We start from the raw sequence: 22,508 nt of genomic DNA on the forward strand, positions 1-22,508 counted from the left end.
TTCATAAATTTACTCATACTTATTATGGAATCCGGTTTATGAGTAATAGCTGCATCCATACCATCTTTACTAACAGTTTTTTATGAAATTGAATTTATATACTTAAAAGTTGTTGGTAATTATTTAATTTTTTTTACATCTCTTCACATAACTTCATTATTGTTTTAAATTACAGGTTTAAAGATGGAAAGAAGTTAAAATCTGGTGAAAATGGTATAATTATAGAGACATTAATTGAGGGACAAGTATCAAGTACTCTAAGTATAGAACACTTTAATAAGAATCATGAAGGTTCGGTAAGTTTTCACACCAATTTTTCATGAATTGACACATAAAAATATTTCTTATTAATAAATATGAATAAATTAAACATGTTAATATGATAAAAAATTTTATGTATACTTGTGCATGTATGAGAGGTCTGTTCAGAAAATAAGTGGACATTTTAATTACGCACCAACGGAGATATTTAGTGATGTGTGGTTTGCAGAATTGTGTTTCAGAAAACCTCCTCTGTAACCACTTTTTCTTGGATTGTTGATATCTTGTTTAGTTTTCGTGTTATTGTTATTTGAGTGCAACGTGTTTAAGTGTTAGTTGGAATTTTCAGGAGCTACAATACAACGTAAAATTTTGCATGAAACTAGGGAAAACTTTTACAAAAACATTTCTCCTTTTGAAACAAGCTTACGGAGTTGATGCTCTGGATCGTATGCAATGTTGTAACATTTCACGATTTAAAAGTGGTCATCAGTCATTTGAAGATAACCCTTGACCAGGAAACCCTTCAACTTCAACTGATGACACCCACGTTCAAAAAATCAATGATCTCTTGTGTGCAAATCGCTGATTGATTCAGAGAACTTGCGGAAGAGGTTAGCATCTCAATTGGATCATGCCATAACATTTTGACTGAAAAATTGAACATGCATCAAGTTGAAGCAAAGTTTGTTCCTCGTTTTATGACTGAACAGCAGAAAGAACATTAAATATACATATATATATATATATATTTACATATTAAATGTCTTACATTGTGTTTACGCCGTTTTAGCGTAAAGTTTCCGTTATTTTCTACGAATTCCAAGCTAGGGTGGGTCCCGTTGTTTTGTTACAGGAATGTTAAATTTCACTTTGTTTTGTATTTTTGGGTTTGTCAAAACTACCTGTTTTATTATTTGTTCTCGTGTTCGACCCTTCCTCCGTCATCCTTAGTGACCGCGTCCATTCTTCTATCGAATTATTTTTGACTACCCGTTTCATACACCCGTTATTCTTTCGTTCCCAAACTACTACATGCCCACATCTCTTGTCTTTTACACACACTCTCTCCTGTCCACTACCTGGATCTGGTTTCCCCCTTTTTTATCACGCCATCTTTTCGGCAGAGTAGATCCAACATCTCACCAGTGCAGTCGCCTATGGCCATACTCTCCTGCAAACTTTGTGGTAATATTTTCATTCAAGCAGAATCTCAAAACTCGTCACTACTCATCTGAGATTCTACGCATCATTCTACCACTAAACCACATCACACCTCTGTATTCCTGATACACCAGTGCGGACTACGCCCAGGATTACATATGTATTCATATGTACTTGCTTTTACGAGTTCCTCTCCTGCTAATATTTGTGTGTGATACAGGCAAGTGCAAATTATTCATTATTATTCATATTAAACGTTTATGTTATCCTTGTTCATGTGTAGCCCATTTTATGGGTTATTAAATGCAAACTATCCTTCTTATCAAATCTACTTTTAATTTAAACACTACTTCAGAATTATAAAACTTATGTGCGATATATTTCATATATTATTATTGATAACTATTATTATATTTCGTGTTGTTCATCAAAAGTTCGTGTTCAAACGTCAGTTACTCAGAGCAAATTACCTTTACTTGAAATGTTTATTGCAATCAACTCTATCATTTAATCTAATTTAATTTGTTAATCGCCGAGATTAATTCTTATCTATTCATGCACTGAATTCATATTCTCTTAAATTAATCTAAAGAAAATTACTCCTGATATGAAGTTATGTTTTTGTACTTCTTTGTAACTTAATATTTTCAAGAAAGCTTACTACTAGAATAAATTCTATTTATATTATTATTTATTTTAATGTAATTATATTGTGATTTAACGCCTTCTATACTGAAATTATTGTAATTAATGTTTCCTAACCTAATGAAATCTGTTCATTGCTAATCTTCATAGTACAGTATATGTTAGTAGTGCAACTGTTTTCCAGTTCCACTTTCTATTGATGTTATGTCTTAAGCATCTAATTTAAAATTAGGTGTTTTATGTTCTCTTATTTTCCGGCTGTTACATTGTGTATTTAAAAAGGTTTATTCATGTATTTTTGTATTTAACAGCATTATTCATTTGTTGATTCAGCTGATATGTTAAGTATTATTAAGTTATGCTAATTTCATAATTTCCTGTTATGTTTTAAGATTATAATTATAACATAAGTTCATTTGTTACACTTTCAATAAAGTCCAATTTCTTTTGGCAAATACTAGCTGTGTGTTTTTTGTTAACTTTACCCAACACATTGTATGTTTGGAGCAATTATTAAATAATTGTAGGTGACTTGATGTGAAATGCAAGTTATTCAAGAAAGTGGCATGGTCTTTCCAACTTCCAAGTAAGGCTTCCTAGTAAGTATTTACTTACTAGTTTCCAATGCAAGACTTCCTAGGAAAACTTAGAAGTGAAGTGGTTTCCAATGCCTTATTTGCTGGTATATGTTGATGTACATCAGCATGTTAGAGTTTAACTGTGTAAAGAAGATTACTTTCAAGGAAAGTAACCGAATATCCCCTCGTGTCTTAAATGCTTTGTACACATCAGCTTTCAGAAAGACCAGGACTGAAAACAAACTTTTTATTGATAAAAATAAGAAAAGAAATGCAGAAAAACATGTAAATGGACTGCTAACAAACATGGATGAGGAGGCTCTTCAGATTGAAATAATATGAATTGTTATTTACTAATAGTTTTCCAACTTTTTTTGAATTTTCATATGATGTGCTTTGAATATCAGAATTGCATAAAGCTTATTTATTATTATTTAATAATAATCCTTTAGTAAGTAATTCATACGACCAACAGCTGTATAGTGTGAAGCCTTGTCTTTTGATTGTTGCCACTACAGTTTCTGTAGACATATTAGTTTGGCTGTGGCCTTCGTTTAGATAAAATCTGTTGTTTTGTTTTGCCAAAAAGTGTTTTATTAGAGCAAAGAAAAAACTCACAACATAAACATTTTCAACACTAGAAAGGGCACATCAGAACATATGAAAAAGTAGTGGGAGGACCACGAGGCCCAAATAGTTCCATCAAAGAGACTTGGATAATGGACTGACTAAAGTGATCCTATGTGGTCATAAAAGACAATAATTATTATAATACAGTATTAAGATTAGGTTTAATTGCTATTATTTTTAAGCTCTTTGTGTCTGTTTAAATGTATATTTTGTAAAGTGTTTTCCAGGACAAAAAATGTTATTGCACAATAAATTTATCTTTTATATAACTATCTTTATAACTTAGTAACTTATGGTTATATGAAATTCTGGTTTTCAGAAATAGGTCAGTCTGTCCCTGTAATTTCAAATAATCTAAATGTGTAATTTACTGTAATTGAGTAATAGAAAAATAGATTTACAGTATGAAATAATAAAATAATCTGATAAAACTATTTTTAGGTATTTAATAAATTATTATAAGCAAATGATATTTTTTTCCTTTTTATATTGCTTTAGTTTACTGTCAAAGCAGTTAATATGTGTGGAGAAGATGAATGTTCTGCAAAGCTTAAAATGGCTCAAATTGCTCCTTCCTTTTTGAAACCTCTTGACAGATCTACAGATGTGTGTGAGACTGAACCGCTAGAATTAAAGGCTAAAATTGAAGGAAGTCCATTACCACAGGTTAAATGGTATGGATTAAATATATCATTTTTTTATATATGATAATGTACAAGTTCTAAAACTAATCATATAATTAATTATTTTAGATTAATTGTAATTTACATTTGATTATAAGATTTTCTAGTCTATATGTTAACTACATAACTGGCTTAAAACATATGTAATGCTTAAATTATGCAATTATTGCTAATTGTTTTTTAAATAATTATTATTAGATTGTTTGAATAAATTTGTAATTACCTAAATGACTACTATTTTGTGATTTATCCTGTATGCAAAGTGAAAGAATGATCATGAAAAAATTCTTTCATAAGTGTTGTTTTAATTGTAGATTTTTAACTTAATATCATAATTCTTCAAAACAATTTAGTTTTAAAAATTGTAACATTTTTTTATTATTTTTAGGAGTATCACAGATCTTATTTAAACTTTTTTTTGTATAAAATTCTTTCAAGTTGAATTGATAGTATATAGCCACATATATCTTACCTGAAGCCCCATAGAGAACAGTGGGAGGAGAGCAGAGCATACACAACATAAACTAAAACCACATATTTATATAAGTGCCTTTATACTTGTATAGGAAAATCGTATTATGTGGTCAAAAATGTATATATTATTATCATTTATTACATTATATCTGTCAATTTAACAACTTGCCCATTTATGTTCTGCTTTTATTACTATAAAAATAGTAATATCACATATACCATTTGCAAGAATACAACAACCTTAAATCATCTTGTGGTTATCAGCCTGGAATAGTTGCCTTACATGTTCATCTGCATTTTCTTCTACTTCCACCTTAACTTATAAGTTCTTGATAGCTTCTATTTTCTTTTAGATATTCTATCATATTAATTTTTTCCATCCTCTCTTCTTTGCATCTTCTACTGATCCTTCTAACAGTCTTTTATCCTTCTCTCATGTTATTTCCCAGCCAATTAGCTTTCCTATTCTGATTTGTTTTAAATAATTTTCTGTTTTTATTCATTTTTCTCATTATTTCTTCATTTTTTACTCTCTGTCCATGTAATCTTCTTTTACTTTCTGTATGCCATCATTTCAATATCTCCAGACTTTCTTTTTATCATTTTCATAGTGTTCCTTGTTTCACATCCATATAGTAGCACACTCAAAATATAACACTTCACTGTTCTAATTTTTATTTCATTTTCATTATTGCAATTTTCTGTAGACATCAAATGTACCTGTACTGTTTTGTTTATTGAATTATTTCTTCTTTTGTCTTGATATTCATTGGCTTATTCTCTTCTATCATTATTACTTTATTTTCTTAACATTAATTTTCATTCCATATTCTGCCTGATGCCTTCTAATTTTTAAATCGTATGTTAAATACTGCATGCTTCATCTCCTAAAAATAATTTGTTGCCTACAAACCTTGTGCAATTTATTTATCTTCCTCCTACACTGATCTCTTCATTCTCTTCTAGATCAATTTCTATCATATTTTCAATAAACATTATTATTGTTCTAGAACAATTTTTATCATTTTTTCAATAAACATATTAAACCAGTTTAGGGATTAATAGCAGAACTCTTCTCTAGTTCCTCTTAGTAGGTCTGACATACCTCATTCATCCTATGTTTTTATACTGTTATTTGATTTGAATACACCATAGTTTTCTGTGATATGTGTACATATTTCACATATTTGTTTTTTTAAAAAGTAAGTTCTATGTTAATTGATTAATTTCAATTTATTTCTTAAAAATATACAACAGTTAATTTTAAAAAAATATATAATTAGACTAAGAATAATTTATAATTAATTAATATCATAATCAGTTAAATATTTACTTTTGTGTGTTAATTAGAAGTCATATTCCATCCATTTAATATCAGCTAATAAAGTAGGGTAGATTTTTTGAATTTGTATCTGGATTGTATAAAAAACATTGGTAGTTTTGTACACAGTACAAAAGAAGATTAAAATGCATATTTTAAAATGTTGTATGAAATGCATGAAAATATTATTCCTGAAAAACAGTATCTGAATGTGCCATACATATTTTTAATATTTTATTTGTCCTTTCCAACTTTTTTTTTATTAATTTTTCGGTAATATGAAATGCCTCACTCTGAGAATTCTTTTAAATTTTAAAAAGAAGAAAAACATGTTGGAAATTATCCAGAGTTTTCCATTGGTCTTGTGGTACTTAGCCTAACACATCCAAAGCTTTAAATTGTTTTTACTGTGACCAAATTGCCTATTATTCAGTAGGCGTCCTTAACAACTTTTATGGCAACAGCCATAGATACTGTTTGTAGTAGCATCTACAATACAGATATCTGCTTCTCAGAGTTTATAAGCTCCCTCACTAACAAGGTGACTGTAATTCCTGAACCTCTCTCATGATGTATAATAACATAATCAGGCAGCTTCTTTTTATAGTGTTATTTAGTTGCATTGTAAATTATGTTCTATTAAATATTTATTTTGGTTAATTAAGTCAAAATTAATTTTATACAGTGGTCTTTGAAAGAAATAAATAGCATATATTGTAGAGTACTATTTCATCTATGCACAATTACAACTGTGATGTAACTGTTAATGGAGGTAGGGTGAAGAATAACCATGTCTATGAATTCTGGTATCTCCACTACCTATAAGTTATAGAAAATACTGTATCTAATAAAAGTTTTAACATTTCATTTTTCTTATTAACAATTGATTAATACGAGTATGTCATGTATGCCATGTTTACGTCTGAACCTAATGTTTAAATAAAAATTTAACTGATACATTTATAAAAAATAATTATTATCTTTCTTCTAGGTTCAAAGATGGAGAAGAATTACCTGGTGATGATCGTATAAGGTTAACTACTTCTCCTGATGGTACTATCAAGTTGAATATAGACAGTGTTAAACCTGCTGACAGTGGCCAATATAAATTGGTAGTCGCTAATCCTAATGGTGAAACAACAGGAATTTGTGCAGTAGTTGTAAATCGTAAGTTATGTGTTAAAATTGATATGCCTATACAAATACATTTCTTTTATTAATGTGTAGTTAGTGGATTATTATATTGATTAAAATGAATCTCATCTTTCCATTTTAGGATTGTACATATCTAGTATGTAATTTCTACTTTTTTTTTTGTCATTATTGAAATTATTTGTCTCCTATAGGACCATAGAGAGTGATTTTGAGTCCCACTGGAGTTTACAAAGGAGGTTGTAAAGAAAGGTGTAGTCCATTGTGGATATAACTTCTAGTAAATCAGTCTTCTATAATTTATCTCAAATACAATGAAATAAGAAAGTTCTATTCTTCCTTTTAAAAGCAAAAAACATAATATTTTATTATCAATTGTTATCAAAAGTAAGAAAAGTATTATATTTTTGTTTTTATCTTGTTTTTTTGGAGAAAAATTCAGGATAGTCTTAAGCCCTTGTCCAGCCCCTTCTTTCCTCCCATATCTTGTTGAATCTAGTTTCTAGTTTTGGTTTTTTTTTTAGGATTTTATACCTTTTACACTGATTTCGTAACCCACTCAGGCATGAATTCTTCCATTTTATTTTAAAATATTTTTTTGTAAATAGCTATGGATAGTAGTTGTTAATGTAATTTGATGGCAAATAAAATTGCTTTAGTTATGAGACATTTTTGAAAATAGACTTCAGTCAGGGCTCGCTTAGATCACCCTTCCCGTCTAGCCAATCTGATTGAGGGCCCATCTGGATCCCCACGTGTTCATTAATCTCATGCTTGTGAAAATAATACTGATAAATAACAATTAAAGCCTGTTCAGTTTATAAAACCTATCATGTATTGTAATTTCTTCAGAGCAACAGTTTGGTCAGCGCAGGACTGGAAACGTTAAGTGATCTGAAGTGTATGCAGGTTTCAAAATAGTCGTTATATCTGATTAGCCATCCTACTTAAGGGTAAAAAAAGTATTTCACGGTTCTTAGTGTAATATGACGATACCACAAGGTGATGACTATATTTTGTTTCTCTTCTTCAGCAGCAGTTTTAAACTTAAGTATACTTTCAATCATATGAAAGTGGGAGGTCCAGCCTAGTAGTGTTCTTTCTCACTCAGAATTTTCAGGATGGATCCACCCATCAAAATTACCAACTTTTATGTTAAGTAATTTATGAAAAATAATACAAAATCCATTTATTTATTTATTAATTATCTTAAAATATTATATACAAAAATGAAGAATATTTCATTATGGCAAAAATATTTATCTTCTTTTTCTTGTTGTTCTAGTTTATATTTTTTTCTGTAGGAGCAATTGTAATAGAAGAATATAATGTCAATATCATTAAAGATTTTATATTAAGAGGTTTAACGATAACTTCTGATAATGATAATATTGTAACACGACCTGTATAACAGACCTGAGTAGCTGATTCCTGCCAATTTAGAAGAAAATTAAAATATAATAATGGAAGTAATCCAGAAATGGTCTAAAAGAGATCCTTTAAGTTAACAGGTCCGTTTAACAATCGTCTTTTGTAATACTGCCCACTGACAAACCTAAACTGATGTTGTTCCATGCAAAGAGATACCGGACCCAGGTTTGGAATTTCATGGGAAAATATGAGAGCAGATGATATTCTTACACTTCCAGTTGGGCTCGGCTTGCAGCTAAAGTGAATAGGAGTATAAATACTCTGGGGAAGACCAGTTGACAATCGGTCTAAGTAAGACGTTATGATGTGAGTCTGCAAGGAGAGTTCTTCGAGGTGTCAGTCAGCAAGAGTATTCTGTGAGAACAGTGAAGGAGCGAATTTCTTATGTGAATTAAGTTTGACACGATTAGGGTGATGTTAAAAGTTTTATAACTGAAAATTCATCTGTTTGTTAGAACTTCCTCAGGTTGTCAATCTTTTTGTAATCATCTTACAAATATATTTTTTTTGTTGCCATTATGGATTACCATATATGAGTAAACATTAATTGTCTGTTTACATTTTATTTTGCAGCCGCTCCTAAAAAACCAGCATTTATTAAAGAGTTGGCAAATATAAAAGGTATTGAAGGTGAGCCTTTATCTTTGGAAGCACAAATTGAAGGATATCCTGAACCAAAGGTTAAATGGTTAGTTAACATTTGAGTAATGTTTCTTAATAATATTTATTTTTTATTTAATACAAAAAAAACTGTAGATTTTTAGTAGAGAGTTGGATGCTGTAGGAAACAAAAAAAAGTTTTTCATTACTATTTTTATGGAATTAAAGGTATATTATAAAGATGTAGTACAAGGGACGTTCAATAATTAATGAGAAATTGATGTAGAGAAAAACAATTTATTCAATGACAATGAAACTTACATCACTTTTCAACATAGTATCCAGTAACATTTAGACCCTTGTCCCACTATTCTGTGAGCTTTCTGATTCCCGCAGCGTAGAAGTCTTTACCTTCTGTTTGAACCATTCGTGTATCACTTTTTTGACTGCTTTATTGTCATCAAACTTATTGCTGCATAAAAAGTCTTTGAACGACCCAAACAAATGAAGATCGGACAGGGCAAGGTTTAGGCTAAGAGGATGTGGTAATACCTCCCAATCCAACTTCTCGAGTGTTTCTCCCATCCTCTGAGCAATGTCATGCAAGAGAATTGCACCTTTTGAGAGAGTGCCCTGATATTTTTGCCTTATCATGGGTCTCACTTTCTGTTGGAGCATGTTACAATAGTACTCACTGTTCATGTGCGTAGTTCTAATAGTCACTAAAAATTAGGCTTTGCGAGTCACAGAAGACCGTCAACATCACTTTACCAGTTGACACGTGAGTTTTGAATATTTTTTGGTAGGCAAATCCGGATATTTCCACTTAAGACTATACTGTTTGGATTCAGGCTCAAAATGGTGTAGCCACGTTTCATTACAGGTTATTATACAATCAAGTAAGTCTTCTTAATAAAAATAAATTATCACATCTTGAAAGATCTTCCGCTTCAAACTGTTCTTTGAGCTCAGAATGTAAATCCAAGCATCTTTATGGGTTTGAGTCAACTGTTTTTCAGTGTCTTACTTTTTTATTACAATAACCATTTATTTATAGCTCATTTTATATATTCAGTAAGATGGATATTAAAATTAACAAAAAAAAATTACTGTGGAAAAACTTTTACTATAATCAGTCTTGTCAGTAACTTCATCATCATCATCTTCCTCAGCAGCTAATCATGTCAATAATCACAAAAAAGGTAAGTAAAATATTTATGAAGAAGGAAGTAATTGATTTCTGTTTTCTAAAGTAAAAATTGACTGTTAGATCTTCATGACAAAGTAATATTTCAAAGATAATATTTTATATTTCTTTGCAGTAATATTTTAAAGATTTTAGCTTTTCAGCAAATATTCTTTATGAAATTTAATACTTCTTCATGAAAACTAATTGTGTTTTGTTAACAATGGCACTAACATTCATACATAAAAGTTTTGTAGATTACTGGAGTCAGGTTAAAAATATATAATTATACAAAAACATGTAAGTTATCAATTTATTTTAAACTAACAAACATAACATCTAAGAAGTTTTAAAATGAATACCACTAATTTATACCTTCATGTCATTTTTCAGCTTAAAAATGGAAAGATATAATTTATTTCAAGATTTTTATACTTTAAGGTTTTTATACTTAATATCTAATTATTATTAATAGATATAAAAATTGAAATGTCTGATACACAGTCATTTAAAATTAACTGTGGTATTTTAAAATGATGTTTAAATATTTAACAGCGTAAGATCAAAATCAACTACTATTTTATTATTTTTAGAAATTAATAGCTCTATTATATTCTCCCCTATTTTTATCAGAGTTTTGGTACTTTGTATAACATCTGCAGACTTTCAGTTTCAGTTATTGACTGGTGTTATAAATATGCTTTGTATGTTCAGGTTAAAAGATGGACATCCAGTAAGACCATCTCAATCATTGAGTTTTGTTAAGACACCAGGTGGACAAGTGGGAATTGAAATCGATTCTGTCCGACCAGAAGATGCTGGCTCATACAGTCTAACTATTTCAAATAAGTTGGGTGAAGAAACTTCCAAAGCTCAGGTAATATCCATTAATAGAGACAGATTTTTACAAACACTTTAAAAGTTTCTTGTAATAGGTTTTCAGTATTCAGAAGTTATCTCTAGTTGAAGTGGTATAAAGTAGAGACTCCACAATACCTTACTTCAGGGCCATACAGGTGATGAAATGGGAAAGTGACATATTATAAAATTAATGAATAGAACATAATTTTATAATATGTCACTTTCCCATTTCAACATATGCTACAAAACATTCATCTCATCCTCTGCGGAAAGAATTGCTTGACTGCGGACCCGTAGGTTAAACAAACAAAAAAAAAAAAAAAAAATGAATAGAACATATTCTATACTTGCACTTAAGTAGATTTGAATAAAATTCAAATGTTAGTGTTGTAGATTAATTGAAAAAAATTAGAATTACAATTTTTAATTAGAAGGATTTGTGTGTATAGCACCATTCAAATTAATTGAAACACTATGAAAAACAATAAATTCCTGGTAATACACAATTTATTAGTAGTAAAGAGTACAGACTCTATTTCATATATCTTCTCTTGTTCTCTATTCATTACTCTTGACAACATTTAGACATTAATTCAACTAGTTTTTCACATTTTATTTTCAGTTCATCCTGAAACTATATCTTTATTATTGAACAGAACATAGAAATCTTTATTGTACAGTCTTCTTTGACAAGTTTTTGCTTACAAATTGGACACAGATTTTCGATCCGATTTAAATGTGATGAGTAGCCAGGCCATGGGAGAACATTTACACCATTTTCAGTAAAGAAGTTTTTGCAATTTTTAGATACATGGCAAGGTGCAAGACTTGCTGGAAAATCCTGTTGCCGGCTGGAAATAATTTTTGTGAGAGTGTAACCACTCTTCTGAGGAGTAAAGAAATTATTTATCAGGATTCATCATTCCTTTTACTAGAATTGAGGTCTTGGTTCATGAAAGGGTCATACAGTCCCAAAACATTCACTTTGGAGGATGTTTTATTGTTTGTAGAATATGAGAAGATTATATATAACCCCATTTCGACTTTTGCTGATGAACTTTATGTCCCTGAACTTCGAAATGTGATTCTTCAGAAAATATAACTCTTTTCCATTGTTGTACTGCATTCTCTTTTTAGGTTTTAGCCCAGTCGACCTGAGACTGTACAAGACTACACTTCATTTACATTCATCCTCTGAAGTAATACCTTACAGTGGTTCCGGAGGCTAAACAGCTAAAGAAAGAGGTTTTTCCCATTAGATATTTCTTGTGGATTATTGCAATAAGCAATTGCTTTTTCATAGGTGTATTCTCCAACCAATTTACCAGATTCTTCAATTAACAGTACTCATATAGATATCAACACTGTTTTTTCTCATTTCTCTACTTAAATTTACATCAGATAATGTAGGATTTAGTTTGCTTTTTCTAATATATAAAATGTTTGTCTGAGGAGTGGTTTTCTTTTTATGACCACATTTCCTTCTCTTTTGGCAGAAAAAGAACCACTATTTATTTAAACTGTAAAAAAAATTTGTTTTCAGTAGCCAAATCTATTGTACATTCTTCAACAGTCATCCTCTGTGACATACTTGTTTGCTGATATAAAGTAATAATTCTGCTGTGCATACATTATTGTAGAGTTATATCCATCTTGTTTGGTAGAGGAATAACAAAGCCTAAAAATGTATTGCATTCTAATAGGTATGTTTGACAAAACACAGCAAACAATTTATGAAACACTAAACTTACATGTGCACTAACTGTCTGAGAGGTTATGTATAACAAAACAACTGGTAAGAGCAACTGCAATCTTGCCAACTATTATAAAAATATAGCAAAATTCTTATGTGTACCAATCAATTTGAGTAATACTCAAAATTAACATTTTTTGGTTGAAAAAAGCAAAAAATATAAAATAAAAAAGTCTGTAAGAAATTTGAAATTTAAACATGTTAAACAGCACATAAAAAGGACATATGAAACAAAAATATAAGAAAATTATCACAAGAACAAAAGAAAAAAATTTGTTTTATATTTGATTTTTTTTTTAATTTATCATTTTAATCTTTTAATATGTCCAGTATTTTCTTTTAAACTAGAATTCTTTTCACATTTTATGGCAAGCTGATGAATTTATGAGTGATAATACTATTATGTTTTCTCAGTTTGGCTTCTTTTTGTTTCTTTTACCATGTAAGATATTTCATTTGTTTCCTTTTATGTAATTTCATTCGTAGTCATAATTTTCACTGTTGTTTCTTAGTAAATATGTGTGATAATTTCTTTTTCACTTTTAAGTGAATTTTATATCTAGTGTAGTAATATTCTATTATATTTTCATGTGATGTTTTTAGTACCAAATGTCACATTTTATTACATTAAACAATATTACATTACAACAATTTTCTAACTAATATGACAAAAAGATTATTTTTTGTGAATCTGCAAACTTTTAAAAATAAGTGAATACTTAAACTGGTATGACAGTGTAAGTTAACCTCAATGATGTCATTCTATAAACAATACATTTTTAAATATGAAAACAATTCTTGAAAAAATTACTCTGTTCTACAACATTTGTTACTGGTAACGAGTGGAATGATTTACAAGAAATTAGAACAAATGAAATAATGTTTTCATGTACAAGTACATTAGTTTGCAAAACATGTGTTCAGACATATAAACGAATCACAGAAAATAACAAAACTTTACATTTTAATTCAACATTTTTTACAATCAAAAGTTAATAATTATTAATAAATCAGTATATTTAAATTAAAAAAAAAAAAAAAGTTAAAAAAATATATGTATGTGTATCAGATTTGAACCAATGTGTGCATGGTTACAGACATGTTCTCACTTACACCAGGTATCTACTTGAGCGACGTGAAACAAAATTAATATAAAATTCTTATACAGACACAACAAACAAAAATATGATGCAATCTGGTGTTCACCACAATGCAATTGTGTAACTGTCCACTTTATTAAAGAATTGGAGGATCGTATCTCACTTTAAAATGAAATAAGTTTAAATGAAGTATAGCAAAAAATGTGTATATGTAATTTAATAGGCGTACAGGAAGTCATGTGGTGTCCACATCAGATTTTTTATTTACTTTTTTTAAAACGGATGTTATTAAGTATAACCTGGTAAAAAATGAGATACTAATGTCCTTAATTGTACATTAAAAGGAAAAATAAAAACATTATAAATTTTCACAAAATGAACCTTTAGTATTATTGTGACAATCCTATCAGCCTGTCTATACTAAATATCATTATAAATTTAAAACTTTAAACATTAACATTAATTACAAATTTAAAAAATGATTGATTGTTGGTAGTTTTTAATTGTGTATAAAATGATAACTCTTTCTTGCACTTTATGATGTGATTTTTTTTTTTTTTGCAGGTTGAGGTCAGTCAGAAAGAGAAAAAACCTCAATTCCTGTTACATTTAATGCCTACAAGTGTTGTTGAAGGATTCCCAGCAAAAATGGAAGTTAAAGTAACTGGCTACCCAAAACCAGAACTAACTTGGTAATTATTTTATTTTATTTGGGCGATTAAATGTGTATTTTTGCTATAAATATTATTTATATATTTTCTCTAGAATATAAATAATTTTTTTTTTAATAATCATTTTATTTTATCTTTTAATTTAAAAAATGTATATTTTGAATCATATTTCTGATATATATTTTGTAATTTGTGCCAAAAATAGATTTAACATTATTGTCTGCAACTAACAATGTAAATAGATCCCTGAAGAGCTGTTATTTTCTGATATGGTGTACATTTTAGATAATCTCAAAATTACATGAAATCCTCTTTTCTTACAAAGAAAATTAATAGTAATAGATCAATGTCATCAGTAGTACTTTTAGGAAAAATGGTGCTAATAACAGTTAACTATTTTTCTCTTCAAATGAATGTTAAAACTGTGGACTGTTATAGCAGGGACCTCAGACAATATCGGTAGATTGATGTGTGTAAGAAAGAAAAGTAATGCATGAGAGCTCTTATACTTCTGTGTCCGTATTTCATTCATACATAATATGAAATATGAACTTAATAGAATTTTAATGTTTTGCTAACTGTCTCATAAACTGGAAATATTTTTTTAAATGTTTGCTTAATATTAACACACTCTCATTTTATTTTTAATTTTACAGGTCATTAAATGGAAAACCTCTGGTAGTGGATGGTAAGCATATCAAGATTGTTCCAGGACCAGATGGTTCAGAATGTTTAGTTATTGATAAGACTACACCTAAAGATGCAGGCGAATATAGTGTGACTGCTAAAAATTCACAGGGTGAAGTAACAACTAAAGCACCTCTTAATGTTACATGTAAGTATTTTTTTTTGTAAATTTCACAACTATTTATTAAGATTTCAGAGTACAAAATTTATGCACTTATAAAGATTTATTAAAATGAAATTAGAATAAATAATATGATTTTTCTCCACATAAATATAATAAATGAAAACATTGCAAAAGTAATTTATCAAAACTACTAATTTATTAATATGTGTATATTCAAGGTCTGTAAATAAAGTAATGAGACCAGCTTTTTTGGCACTCAAAGTGGCAACACTGTAAAGTTACTAGTAAATATATGGTTATATGAACAGCTGATTTATATTAGGTATTAATATTTTTAGTCTATTGTTGCCACGTGAGATGTAAACAAACTTTTCGTGAAACGAGTTTTTGTTGTTCGTTACAAAAATGAGTGATACTAATTATGAGCAATGTTGTGCATTCAAGTTTTGTGTTAAACTCACTGAGAATGCTACTGAAACTGTTTTAAAATTGAAAAGGTCATATGGAGATAACGCTCTGTCACATGCCCAAGTTTTTAGGTGGTTTAAAGCATTTCTGGATGGCCGGGAATCAGTTATGGATAATCCATGTTCTGAAAGACCGTTAATGCTAAAAAGTGACAACAGTGTTGAGCGTATCAGAGATATGGTACGACCAGTGATTAACTATCAGAATGATTGTTAGAACAATTGAATTTGAACCATACCACAGTCCATCAAATTTTAACAAACGAATTGGACATGAAAAAAGTTTGTGTAAAATTGGTCCCAAAAAAGTCACTGCTGAACAGAAAAACAACAGGGTGGAAGTGTGCTGCAATCTAGGGCAAATTGAAACTGATCCAGATTTTCTAAAAAAATGTTATTACTGGTGATGAATCTTGGATATTTGATTACGACCAAGAAAAAAACGCCAGAGCAAGGAAGGAGTGGCACACTTCAAACTCACCATGTCCCAAAAAAGCAAAAATAAGCAAATCAAAACCATGCTAATTTATTTCTTTGATAGTAATGAAATTGTTCGTAAGGTGTTTTTGCCTACAGGACAGACTGTAAATCAATATGTTTACCAAGAAATTCTTGAAAGACTGCGGAAAGAGTTGCCCACATGAGACTAGCCATCAAAGACAACTGGATGCTGCATTATTACAATGCACCATGTCACCACTGCACACTCAGTGGTTGAGTTCCTCAACCATCTTATTCAACTGACTTGTCCCTGCGACTTTTTCCTGTTTCTTCATTTTGGAACAGTAGAAAACATTTTAAAAAATGTAACTGACCATCTGAAGGATATTCCAGTTTCTGAGTTCCAACACTGCTATGAAAAGTGGGAAAATCGTTTGAAGTGTCGCGTGGCTTTCCAAGGGAACTATTTCAAAGGTGATAGAGTTCATGTATAATTGGATTGTAAATAAAAAGTTTTTCTGAATCAGTCTCATTACTTTATTTATAGACCTCGTATAATGTAGTGTATATTTTTAATTCTGTTAAAATATAGATCATACATAAAATATGATCTAAGTGGACATATGTACGTGCATGTATAATTTCATATAATTATTTAATAAATTCAGTAAATTTTCCCTAACTTTTTGTTATGTAATACAATGCAGTGTTAAAATCAGTGTAGTAAATGAATGATGACTGGTACCCTCTCTCCTTTTGTTCACATTAAAACTTTCTGTAAACCATTTTTAAATATGGAAATTTTTGAAGATTTAAAAAAAATTAATTTCAGTGTACTTTTTACAAATTTTGAATTTATCTGAGCTAGTTTTTAATTTTTAAAACATGTACTGTGTATGAATATCAGAGTTTAAGAGAAATTTATTTTTACCTTTATAATTTTCACTTTCTGTATATGAATTGCACTCTTCCAAAAAAGTGCAAATTTACTCAAAGGATTTTTTAATTTATCAAAAGACATTTTAAGCATAATTGTGCTTGTCACTGTTTGTTTTGAGATTGCTGCTGTCCAAATGATAATTTCTTTCAATACCTAAATGATCTATCACTTAACTAATTAAATTAAATTCCTTTTGATTCAAAAGGAATATTCAATCAAACACAGTTCTCAAAAAAAAAGAAATTGTGTAATTATGTACGTGAGGTACAAACCAACCCAAAGGCTGGTTTATACCTTGCAGGCTTACTCTCAAGCCTCTTATTAGTTACATGTTTATTTCACTTCATTGCTAACTTTACTCTGATATAAAAGTAAAACTACCCCAGAGGATTACATGGATTTCTTAGGGCTGAAACGGTAATATTTTTATGTAGTTTTTAAAGTTCTGCAATATATTTCATATTCTTCAGCGTGCCAGTCAACATTTTAAGACTGGCACTGATGATAGTGCTTCTGAATACTCTACTGAAGAAGGAGCTGATAATTATAATTATGTCAAAAAGGCATTTAGAAAAATCTGTTACATTAATTTGAAAGTGAATCATTTAATATCGAATAAAGTTTTATCTTGTTTTTTAGCAAATTTATTTTTTGTTCAATTATTTTAAATAATAATATTTTAAGTTTTAAATTATATATATTTTGATTTACTCAATTTAAATACAACTGTCTATCTAACAGTTATTGTTTTAAATTATTACTTATGCAGTTAACATTACAGTTATACTTTTACTATTCTTCTAGCTAAAAATAGAAAAGATTCACCTGAGGAGAAACCAGCATTTATTAAAGATCTGCGGGACACATATACAGATGAAGGTTTACCTCTCTCCTTTTCTGCACCAATTATTGGTAACCCGATTCCAGATGTTGAATGGGAAAAAGATGGGGTTAAACTTGAACCAGATGATAGAATACAGATCACTTGTGATGGTAATAAGGTAAATATGTATACAGAACTATTATTTAACACATTTCATTGCTGACTTTTCATCGGTGTATTATTCCCACATCATGAATTTTTTTTTTTTTTAACTCGCTTAAGTATAGCAGTTATCAATATTTATATATGTCTTGGAATATAAAACGTTTGAAAACCCCTAAAAACATGCACAGGTAACATAAAAGCACTTTATACCTGCTTTAGGATTTATACCGGCTGTGCTGAACACTCACTTGCATGTGATTGAGCATATTCTGAAACTTCTTAATTGTTCATATTGGCAATTTATGTTAACTAATTTCTAGTCTTTTAATTAGATAGTAATAAGTTATTTCTTCATTTTATGAAAAAAGAAAGACATAAGTTTGTGGATTTTATTTATTAAAGTTTTGTGTTAAATTTATGTGCAATAAATCCTCAATTTATTTCATACATCAATAATTGATTTTGAATTTTTTGTTTTCCTTTTGTAGTAATAGATTAATTTACAGATTATTTTCATCTAATTTTAACTATTATCAGACTTTTTTACAAAAAAGTTAGTTTTTGCATAAATTTCTCTGACTGTTTTAGAATATATTGGACAAACAAATAAAGTAACCATATTATTTTTGTTTTAAACATATAATGAAATAATAGATTGCATATTTTAATATTTTCATTTAAAAGAATAATAATAATAAAATTAAAAATATCTATGTAACATACATTTTATTATAAGGGTTATAAATAGTTGCAAAAATTGTTAATTTAAAATGAAAATAATTGTATATCAGTATATAATAACAAAAATAAAACATAGTTGTCTAGGCAGTGCTAACTGAAATACCAATAATTTATAAAATAAATTTATTTATTATAACTATCCTCTTTCAAAAGTCGTGAAATTTCACAAAAATTTTAAATTCCACCAAAAAAAGTGATTCAGTGTAACTGCAGACGAACTGCACAGTAACAAAACATAAACATTTGTGATACACTAATATATGATACCGAGGCAATGGTAAAATGCTGACCCCCACAATTAGAGATAGAGAAACTGCCATACTACTATGCGTATGTGCATGGTCAGCAGGTTACATTTATGTATAGATCACATTCCTGCAAGTGCTCAGCACTGAATGTGTTAATATAAACTTCACTGACCTACTATATTTTATACTACACTGCTTTGAATAATATACTGCCATATATGTATATTATTAAAACATTTTTTGTTATTACTTGATTATTTGGCTGTGCTTCTCTATTCCTTTCTGTATTGAGTTTATCTGTTTACATCATAATCTTTAGTCTGTCTAATTTTGTGCAATCATTTATAACCCCTCCTCTGATAACAAAATAAGTTACCTTACAATCCATAGTATTTGATTTAGCACATTTAACTTTTAACAATTTTCTACAGCCTGAATTTTATCCAGTTCATTTTAACTCTCACTTTTTTCACTAACAATGCACATTATTCTTTAAATTTCCAATATCACCATATTTTACGCCTTTATTTTTTTATCATGCTTGCTTTGTTACTATTGCTTTTTTTGCTTTGTTACAAAGCAAGCATGCTTTGTTAAAAAGAGGCATGTTTATTCACTCCAAATAAATATTTTTAAATATTTTATTCTTTTTAACTACTTTTCTGCAGGAAACTCCTACAGATTTTTGTTTAATCTGCTTCTTATGTTACTCTACATCTATTTTTTTCTTATATTTTATTATCTCTGTAACCCTCAAAAATTTCATTAGTAAAAGAAATTATTCAGTATCTAATGTTTTAATTATAATAATTTCATGTATGTATTTTTCATTAGGTAGGTCTAGAGATAAATCCTAGCAAATTGAGTGATGCTGGATCATTTAAATGTAAATTAAGCAATCCTCTAGGACAGGCTGAGTCATCAGCCAAAGGTAATGTGAAAAAGATATATCAGCCACCAAAATTCACACAGCGTTTCACCGACATACAACAGGTAAGTAATAATGAAGATTCTATTATAGTTGATATTCTATAGTCAGTGATTTTGTCTGTTCATTTAATGAAACAGTTCTAGTATTTGACAATTATTGTTATTTTAATTATTTCCTGATATTAACAGCATTCCAAATTATATTTTTTGAATTGCTTTTCTATGAGCAAACATTTTTTTACAATTTTATTGTCTTGTGTTTATAATTTACATATATAAAATGAACTTTTAAGAAACCAACTTTTTAAAAACTGCAGTAGATATCTGGAAATTATACTTTTTAGATTATTCTCTAAGTTGTGACTTTTTAAAGTCAGCACCAAATTTAGAACTACAAACAACTGTCTTAACTTTTTATTTGACATTTGAGTTCAAAGATCAGAGTTTAGAAAATCATTTAAATGCATAATTTTATCATTTTTAGTGGTTTTTAAAGTTTTTTTTTTTTTAATTTATATCTTTATTTTTATTTAAAAAAATCCCTTTTGGCATGCCAGAAGGCGTAGGTAGATTTCACCAGTGCTAACTAGGGCGATGGTTGCATATGAAAAAAAGTTTCACAAGTTTAGCATGTGACAAGCCCCATTTTCTTATGATTCCAGCTACATTTTGGTCATCTCTTGCTGTAAGGGTTGGTCATATCAAAAATTATTTCAGACCAAAAGTTTTAGGTAATGTTTAGAAGACTAACGACCAGTTTAAACCGATTCAGTACTGTGCCAATTAAGGAAGGTATAATTTTTTTGTCTTCAAAACCCCATTTTTTCCACCCCCTGGCCCAATAGTTGGTGATTCAAAAAACTTTACTTAGATAAGTTTTAGGCCCTTATCCAAAAAATATTAGGAACTTTAAACGAATTCTATATTTTACTTAATAGAAAGTTATAGTGATATTTTGTTTTTTTTAAAAAGGCCCCCATTTCCAACCCCATGATAATGATTTTACCCATTAAGGAACTCAACTGAGATTTTGGGTCATTATATTTTATGTATCAATTTGAAAGTGACTGGTGCAAAATTACAGCAGTTATTGTTTCCACAAGAAAGTGAAATATATATATATTTATAGATATAATATAGATATATACATAAACTTTTGAACTGACTGTGGTTTTGGGGTCTGGGGGATGTGAAACGCGATGATGTGTTGAATTTTTCCAGAAGTCGAATCATGGTACCCATTACAATAGGTAGCTTTCTTATGAAATTTACCTAAAAATGAATAGTGTTGGAAAAAACACTGAAAAAAAGCTTTAAGAGATGAAAAAGAAGGAAATGCTGTTTCTTTGTGATAAAATAAGGGAAGAACATAGAACAACAGAGAAATTGTATAGAGAGTGAGTGCTACCAAGATGTTTCTTGAAGTTAGTTTTGAAAAAATTAAATACACAGTTCTTTACACAAAAAAAAACTATTTATACAGGTCTGTACTATGTTTATTATTTCATAATTGTAGCTAAATTGTCCACTGCATTCTATTATTTTGTTGATATTATCATTTTTTATATTATGACTTGTGATTGCTATTTGGTAATGTGAATCAGTTGTACTTAAAACTACTGTAATATTGTGCCATAAAATTGTATAATAATCATAAAAAAGAAATGTTTATTATACAAAACTCTTTTATATTATCTGTTAATTAATAAATTGTATTTATTAAATGGTTCATATCAAACAGTTTTTGGAATAAAATAGCAATAATATAACCAGGAACATCTTATACAATACAAAAATTAAGAACTAAATGCCTATTCAACATTTTTAAATAATCATCAGTAGTTAGAACAGAACTAGTTAACAAATCATAAAATACAAAAACAAAACAAAAAAAAGCAAAAACATTACAGCATATGTAAGAAGCAATATATTTTTAATATGAAATTTCTACATTTTCTATCAGACTAAACAAATTTAGCTACCCTTATAAGAATAGGAGTTGAAAAGAGGCAGGTTCAAAAGCAAGAGGCTAGGATTTAGTCTGTAGGCAGTTATTTTTATATCAATTTGAATACTAGATTGTGAATACTAATGTTCTATGGTGGTTGGGTTTCAATTAACTACACATCTCAGGAATGGTTGACCTAAGACTGTACAAGATCTGTTAATTTCTAATTGTTCGTAGAAGATGCTACAATAGAACTGAAAGAAGAATTTGAGAAAATATTAAGACTCATTCATGATTTGATGTAGGCAGACACTAAAAATGAGTTAGAAGAAATATTGAATAGCATGAATTTATTGCTAGGAGAGATCTTCTCGTGAAAGTAGATAAAAAGTAAAACAAAGTAAACATGTAATGCGATAGAAAGGATGATAATGATTAAATAAGTGAACTCAGTATATCAGAAATTGGAAGAAATTGGTTATTT

The 22,508-nt window shown here is 28.9% G+C and overlaps 1 protein-coding gene across 5 annotated transcripts in view; it reads left to right on the forward strand.

Moving 5' to 3' along the window:
• Obsc (Obscurin) overlaps positions 1-22,508 on the forward strand; it is a 613,188-nt gene that overhangs the window by 507,999 nt on the left and 82,681 nt on the right. For all 5 annotated transcript variants that reach the window (XM_075359431.1, XM_075359430.1, XM_075359429.1 and 2 more), the window contains 9 exons: positions 176-296; positions 3,777-3,952; positions 6,748-6,923; positions 8,913-9,027; positions 10,840-11,002; positions 14,404-14,531; positions 15,167-15,345; positions 17,974-18,170; positions 19,981-20,139. In XM_075359431.1, coding sequence (XP_075215546.1) covers positions 176-296; positions 3,777-3,952; positions 6,748-6,923; positions 8,913-9,027; positions 10,840-11,002; positions 14,404-14,531; positions 15,167-15,345; positions 17,974-18,170; positions 19,981-20,139 — 1,414 coding nt within the window. The remainder of the gene's footprint in view (positions 1-175; positions 297-3,776; positions 3,953-6,747; positions 6,924-8,912; positions 9,028-10,839; positions 11,003-14,403; positions 14,532-15,166; positions 15,346-17,973; positions 18,171-19,980; positions 20,140-22,508) is intronic.

Source organism: Lycorma delicatula, chromosome 3, assembly GCF_047948215.1.
Source record: "Lycorma delicatula isolate Av1 chromosome 3, ASM4794821v1, whole genome shotgun sequence".
Classification (NCBI taxonomy): Eukaryota; Metazoa; Arthropoda; class Insecta; order Hemiptera; family Fulgoridae; genus Lycorma; species Lycorma delicatula.